The sequence below is a fragment of the Chanos chanos genome, chromosome 1 (genome assembly GCF_902362185.1).
Source record: "Chanos chanos chromosome 1, fChaCha1.1, whole genome shotgun sequence".
Classification (NCBI taxonomy): Eukaryota; Metazoa; Chordata; class Actinopteri; order Gonorynchiformes; family Chanidae; genus Chanos; species Chanos chanos.
Genome location: NC_044495.1, coordinates 26,532,939 through 26,541,041, shown reverse-complemented (window position 1 = coordinate 26,541,041; position 8,103 = coordinate 26,532,939). Strand labels below are relative to the sequence as shown.

Sequence of the window (8,103 nt, the reverse complement as noted above, 5' to 3'; positions counted from 1 at the left end):
GCCTTGTCACAGTGACAGTAGATTTAGCCATGTTTTACTGCCAATCTTATTTCTCCCGTGGCTACTATGTTGCACTGTATGTCTCTGAAACAACAATAGCTTGTTAACAAATACCATTTGGACTGCAACAACCTTTTATTTTTTTGGATTCTAGACTGAAACGATCTCATGCTTTCAGCGGAGAGTGGAGCTTACACACTCTATTTAAATCAAAGATACACGAAAGCAACAATGGCTGCCATCGGTTTTAGCAAAATGCATGGTGGCCAAACAGTTTTATAGTGCTGGCCAAGTTACATAAAAAAGAGCATAAGGTAATTCTAAAAAGTAACCGTAAAAGTTAATGGTCTGTATAGATGATAAAATTACTCCATGTCCTTTACAACAGATCTAACAAGAAGAATAAGTTTTAGTTCATTAAAACCATATCTCTTATCTTGGAGGAACCTCTTGCGTATACTAGATGCTAGCTTCAGGAGGAGTTTCTAAATGTTTTCAATGTTATTGTGTAGGTGATAGCACTATTATATAAAAAAAAAGCTATTTGTCATTCCATAGGAGTCTCTGAGGACTGCTTTGTGTATCACTGTGACTACTGTGTGTGCTTAGAGATGTAGACATTATCAGTAGGTAGCAACCAGTTTGTTCTGTAGTGATGTTGTGCTGCCATTTACCTTCTACATGCTGAGAGAATGCACAGTGTCATCAGTTCTAACAACTGGACCAATCAGATGTTGGATGGAGCTATTCACAATCTGACGCTCAGAGATGTGGAGTGAGAGTGGGTCAATTCACACAGCATTTTGTTGAGCACTGTGCAATATTTGTATGTTCATCCCCTAGTGTTATGTGGGTGGTGTTGCCCAAGGAAAAAAAGAAGATCCGTATGCTGTCAGATGTATTCCTCCCCGATAGTTTGGTTAGGACACAGCACATGTAGATTCTGTGTAGGTTGGAGCTTGACATTTATGAGTCTCTGTTAAGGTTTCCTCCCTCGTTTTCCTGTTGAGTTTTCTTACACACAGATCCAATGCCATAACATTTGGGACAAATACTCGGATATACTAAAGTATAAGAAAAAATTATAACCCCACCCTCCCCCACTTCATCCCAATAATATATTTGTGTATATATTTTTATATTTGTCCTATATAATTATTCATTACTGAAGTCACCATGGATTTAACAGACATGGTCAGTCTTGTTATGGAATCCCACTTATTGTAGTATGACTGTGACTTACCTTAATATTTTAATGTCGTTATGATTACGCTCATGACTATTATCTGGTTATTGTTCCCTTTGTGCCCTATTGAAAATCATTTTATATTAATATGAAACTCAGAATGTACAGTATGGACTGTGTGTTTTGTTTCTACTTTTGTTGTGGGACCAAGTATAGTTCGCACTTTCATTTAAATGTTGCAATAAATATTAATTCATTAATTGTGTTTAAAACATATTTATATAAATTCACACCCTTTTGGAAATATCTAACCAAGAAAGGAATCCATTTAAAATATTTCAAACACATGCTTGATCACAGGTAATTGTACCTTTACAGTTACAGCACACCTCCAGTTTACTTAAAGAACTGTCATCATTTAAATCAGTAACTGAAAATATCAAAATCTTGTTTATAAAACAAGTATAACAATTGGGATGAGAATCAAATTGACTTGGGGTACTCATAAAATGAACAGTGCTTAAGAATGGAATTGTGATCTGAGAGGTCAATGTCAGGAACAGAATCAGGACATACAGTAGAAGGTAGCATTGCAGCATGCACTCCAGAGGTTTGTAAAGTACTGCGAGAAAAGCCATTACCTGCAATGCAATGTAATGCTACCCTTACTGTGGCCTACCAAAGCTTGGATGCAGCCTGACCAACACTCTACTTGAGGAGGCCCCACATACTTGCTGTGTAACTAAAACCATTTAAATTCTCACCTACGGTAACAAGAGCCACACTAACCTTTCAAGACAAAGCTGTGTAAAGTATTAGAATCTGATGCTGTAGAAAGATCCTAGTTGCCTTTGTGTATATCAACTGCCTGCTTGAGTATTTTTGTGTGTGGAATTTTTATCTGTAATCTCGTAGAACTGTTTGGGGTGTTTTTTCCTGCCATATCGCTCACGGCGACGCTGAGCTGACAGTTATATTGCTGTGTATACCTTTATTTTGATGAGGTGTTTTAAAATTTTGTTTCACTTTGTGTAGTGATTCACTCTGTGGAGTTTTCTGACTGTTGTTATTTAACTTCATATACACACATGTTCAATAAAATGTTTTATTTCCTGTTGATACAGAACCTTATCATGAACTTTCTATGTTTAAATTTCTTTTCTCCGCTGAGAGTCCTAATCTAGCGCATCTACTCCTTATTCTGAATGTTGTACATCAATAAATGTATGCCTTCTGCATAATAGACCAAAAATATGAATTAACAAACCAGTGGAAGTATAATTTAACATTAATTACATTAAGAGGGTGCCACAAATTAATGGAAAACTAAATGAGTAGCACTTCATCTCTAATTTGCATTGAGTAGTCTGTTTTAGGATTCAATGGCTGGCTTCAGCTTGGTTTGCCTCAGCGTTTCTCAATAATTTCATAAAGATATTACAGGTTGCTAAAAATTAATGGGAAGCAAACAGAAACATGCACACATACTCAAGGGAGGGGACAATATTATTCTCCTAAAGCACTAGTCTATTAATCCCATTTTAGGCCATTTTTCCTCCATCATCATCAACATCATCTCTGACGTTAAGAGTAGGATCAGTCATCTCATGCCACTTTCTCAGAATTAGATGGCTTTGTCCTAACACCTCACACTGCCAGTCAAATGCTTTGAGCATGCTACAGAACAGACAGCAAGGATGGTTCTAATGAATGGGAGAAAAGTCCACTGGGCTTTCAGCTGGACAGGCAGGAAACACTGAACCATAGAGTCCCCCTCCCCCACCCTGTTTCAGACTATGGTGCAGAATACCAGGCATAGCACACCTTACACATGGTACACACTTCAGCCTATACACACATACTATCTACCTAGATACTATTTACAGTCTTCTTGGGTTAACAGAGGTACATGTTTGGATCTAATTACTACGGAGAGTGGTCTCCCTTCTAATTAGAAATAAGTGTTAATAAGCTCTTAAACACTCTGGTTTTTGCTTTGATGGAGATGAACATGTCAGAGCGGAGCATTGTGTGATAAATGACATTGACATTTGAGAAATTTGACCTTTGAGGCTCTGGGGGGGGAGACCTGTTTTAGTCATGTTTTTCTTTTTGAGGGCAAACAACCAAAATAAACAGGGCCTCACACAGTACTCTCACAATGCAACAGACATCCATAGATTTAAAAAAAAAAAGGAGCAGTATTAAACATGGCACGTACATAGTTTTTTAATGATGATATTATGTTGTTTTTTTGTTACATTTAATTGCAATTAACGTTTGCATAGCACTGCTTGACAGATAATTCCAAAAATATATTGCCTAACATGGTTGGCAGACACATCACGTAAAGTTTGCCTAATCTGCCTAAATTGTATTTTCCTGAGGGAACTACAGTCAAGAGAGACGTGGGTCCAAATTATGTGCCTATCATTAGCACATTTCTGACAACAAAGATAACAGAGTAACTACACCATTAATACCATAACAATTTGCATATTAGAGGGCCTTTAAGGGCTTTGTGGTCTGCACACCTTATTTTTTCTCTTTGCGTGACAAGATTTCCATGTCAGAAATTATGATTCTCTAGGTGTCTGATTTAAGGAGACTTCATAAAATGCACTCTGTAAAGTGACACAAAACTTGCTAATTTACATTAAAGCGTGAAAGATGGAATCTATCACATACAGAATATCTACAGAAAAGCAAGTGTTCTCACAGCAAAGAACAAAGAAAGATGCGCTTTAGAGATAGAGAGAACTGGTGTTCTGGACAAAACACATGAAACCACTGGATACTGAAATATGGGGGTCCTTGAAGAGCAAGATAAGAGAAGCCATGTAAGGGTATAGTGTGTAAGTGTGTTTGTGTCTTCTTCAAGGTTATCAGCTCCTCCGGATCAAATGCATTTTTGTGTACATGGCTGTGGTCATCTCAGACCATTAAATCCATATCAACATCTAGTCATGCCACTTATCTGAAAAAGTGGATCTTCAAGGTCTGCGTAAGTGCTTTGAATTAGAAATGATACTCTAAAGTGGGCAAAATCCACCACAATCAACTAAAGCATGACAGAGCATTAACACTGCTCTGTACAGCAGTGTCGAGATCACATTTGTGTCGATTCATTTGTATTTAATTCTAAAGTGTCAATATAAATCCTGCAATTATAAATGGATAAACATTTGGACTTTTAGTATTTTCAGAAAGCTTTACCTCTATGTGGAGTACAGGACACAAACCCATAACGTCCGGTTTAATAAGTACACACTTCCAAAACAAACACAATACACATTACCTTCATATAACTGGTCATAAAGAACACAGAGCTTGAAGGGGCACTGGAGAGGGGTTATTAAAAAGTGATAACTTACGTGTTTATAAAAAGAAGGAAGCTAATGGAGCAGCTTGCTTTCTGACTTCAGAAGTTGAACAGCAGCTGTCTCTACATAAAAATGCTAATACAAATGCATGTCCTCCTGGAGCAGTTTGAGAGGGATGAAGCAATTACCAAAGTATTAGTCCTGAAAGCAGACACATTCCTCTCTGCAGTATGTCTGAAGGTTAGAGTGCTAATGACTGCTTTAGTATTGCTTTATTAACGTGCCATCGCACCTTGCTGGTGTGTAGTGTGATATCAGAGAGATTGGTGAGCCTTGTGCGGTTCATTTTCACCTGACTATCTTGATGGATAGCCGTGGACACAGGGCAAGCACTGAGTATCTGTTGTGAGAGTGAGGACTGAACCAAACCACTGCAAATTAGCCTTAATGAGCACAAACGAGACGGCAGAGGAGAGAGATAATCAACCTTTTATTGAATGACTTCATCTTCTGTACATGCATAATGTGGAGGGAGGAAAGTAGAGGTCTCCCATCCTGGTACAGTCTCAAAAAGAAAATAAAACAAAAGAAAAGGAAAAACAAAAAGAAAATTCTCAAAAGGCTTTACAGAGTACATGTTGCCAGCACTGTAGATTTGAATCAACAGAGGATGAGCTCCAACATGGTAACAACTAAACGATCTAAATGCTGTTAGTTAGAATAATATGCAGATGAGCCACATTATTGCCTTGAATAAACATGAGACAAAATAAAAGGCGTTTCATAATGTATCGTCCTTCAGTTGATTTGGTTATTAAAAATGCACTGCAGTAGCCTAGACTATGAATTTGCTCACCCTATATCATGAATAACTACATGATCTATTCATACTGAAATTAAAACATGTTGTAAACGGTTGAATTACATATTTATTTCTTATTTTTAAATCAGCTGATAACATTTCTATGACGTGCAACTTACAAACCCCCTGCTGGCAATTTCTACAATAATCCATCCTCCATTTGCAGTAGACTGAGGCAAAGAACCAAGCAAAAAGATTTTTAGAGTCAGAAATGGAGACGCACTATGCATGATCTAACTTTCACAGGCTGACTATGCTGCCTTGGTTAAAATGAGCCAAGTACAGATCTGAACAAGAGAGTACAGCAGACGCTGGAATTTACCAGGCAAAAGCACCAGGCTTCTCTCTCCCTCAAGGAAATGGAGTTAATGCATCACAGAAGATTCGCAATGTACAGGGCATTATGCCCCCTTTGGCTGATGGAAGCACTGATTTCTTTCTTGAATTTGGTTGTAATAATGCTGGCTCCATCCTGGAGCCAATCCTGTGAATGCAGATGCTATAAAGGAGGGTTTGAATGTGACTGAACATCAAAGCAGCACGCAAAGTCAAGGGTTCCAGTCAGGGCCCTTGGAGCTCAAAAGTACAAAGCAAAAATAATCTCACAAATGTTTGGTGGTGCACCATGCACATTCAATTTCATTTCCTTTTTTTTTTAGTTTTATCAAAAACATATCTGAATGGCCTATGTACACAGACATTTACATTAAATAGAATAATATATCAACAGCTAGTATCAACACCCCAAGCCTTCATAAGACTCCAAGTGAAATTCAGGCCACAAAGCTTCCCATACCAGACTAAGCTCTTTCCAAAAGCAATGACAAGAAGGGTAGAAACAAGACCAACACAGAGAGAGGAGAGGACACAGAGGGAAGCCCAGGGACAGCCAGGTTCTTCTTCATAACACTCCGGTAGCTCCACTGGGGGTTACGCGTACTTTTTCATTCTGAATATGTGGGATTCTACCTTGTCAGCTGACCAACCACCTTAAGCAGAGTCTTGTTCTCCTGCTTAAGCTGCTCGTTTTCATCTTCAATGTCATCAAGATCCTGCAAATACAAGGAAACTCAAATGAATTTATGAGACACTTCAAATTGGTGCAGAGATTTGCCTATAGAACTTCCTAGTCATCTAAACTTATAAAACCTGATGCAATACTTTTTTAGTTTTACGTGGAAACTGAGCTAACATGAGGTAACACCTTGGACTGCAGTAGTTGGGTATATCCATATATATGTACTTAAAAATAAGACAGCCCACTGTTAGAACTACAAAAATTCATGCAGAAAATCAAATCCGATTACATCCCAGTAGTACATCAACTTTAAAATTATTTATATGTTAATGATATACTACACAATTTGGGTTCCCCATCCTGCTTCTGGAGGCCTACAGCACTGTACATTTTAGATCTATCTCTGCTCTACATTTTAGATTTATCTCTGCTCTAACACTCTTGATTTGACTCATCAGTTAATTATGCAGCCCTTGATTAGTGGCAGCAGGTGTGTTAGAGCAGAGAGATACTTAAAATGTGTAGAGCTATGGGCCCCTGAGAGCAGGATTGGGTAACACTTCACTAGATGATCTGTCAATAGAGAAAATCATTTTTCATGTATGAACCAGAATGCATATTAAAACCATACAGTTTACTGGCTCTTTTAGGATGTAATTACATTTCTTTTCTGTCATTCACATGCAATTCTACAAAATAATAACCAAAGATGTACAGGGCTACATAAAACACAAAAAAACACAAAAAACATAAAGCAATATTCTCATTATTCAGATAAAACTGACAAGGTGTATAAGAGCTAGTGGGGTTCATATTTTCACCTCATATGATCTTGAAATTACAGGATACTGTAATACCATTTCAACTTCTAGGCTTCCCTTCAGTGGAATGGCCCTGATAATACCAAATTAAACATTAGCAGCTTCAATTAGCGGGAAATGAGGGGCCCTGCTGCCAGAACATTTCATCAAAGCACTCACACAAAAGTGACAATTTTCATTTTTCCTTTCCTCCATCACTAATGACAATAGCTAGTCATTAGAATTAACTGTGCTGAACTTGTCAGAAATTTAAAAGCAAAATTCTGGAAAAGTCAAATGTTGGAGGTCACAGAAGAGCAGATGAGGAGTATGGCTGGGCAGTTTCGTGTCTCAGTCCTAAGGTAATCCAAACTACCTATCAATTCAAAGTACATTCCAGAAGCTTCTTTATCTGGGGGTAATAGAACACACCAGTATTAATGTACTTTTTTAAAACACACCCTGCTCCCATTGCTTTCTGACTCTAAAATGAATTTGCAAATCAGACAGCCCTTGCTACAGGTCAACAAGGCAAATGGCTACTCTCAAACTTCAACATTTAAAACACTAATGAAGGATCGAATAGAACCAAACAAAGCAACATGTATACAGACGTGGCAGCTCTTTGAAAAACAGAGTCTTCTTTTTCTCTTCATCTCATTTCCTTTTGTGTTACAAAGAGAACACTGCAAGCTCACCCAATGTTTCAACCAATGTTTTTATAACAGTTTGGCAAACTCAAAAGCAAATCAGAAATTTAAGAGACAAAGGTCTTTTTTCCCCATACACATTAAAATCAACACAACATGCAAATAAATGCAGCAAATGTATGTGATTATTCTTTGATCTGTCCAATTATGAAAATACTTGAATTGCAAACATTCTTCCATTACCCTCTACTCCAGCACTGTATT

The 8,103-nt window shown here is 37.7% G+C and overlaps 1 protein-coding gene across 1 annotated transcript in view; it reads right to left on the bottom strand.

Moving 5' to 3' along the window:
• Positions 1-4,980: 4,980 nt before the first annotated feature.
• The window catches only part of pawr (PRKC, apoptosis, WT1, regulator), a 47,010-nt gene continuing 43,887 nt past the window's right edge, over positions 4,981-8,103 (bottom strand). The window contains exon 7 of the mRNA XM_030783402.1: positions 4,981-6,423. Coding sequence (XP_030639262.1) covers positions 6,337-6,423 — 87 coding nt within the window. The 3' untranslated portion in view covers positions 4,981-6,336. The remainder of the gene's footprint in view (positions 6,424-8,103) is intronic.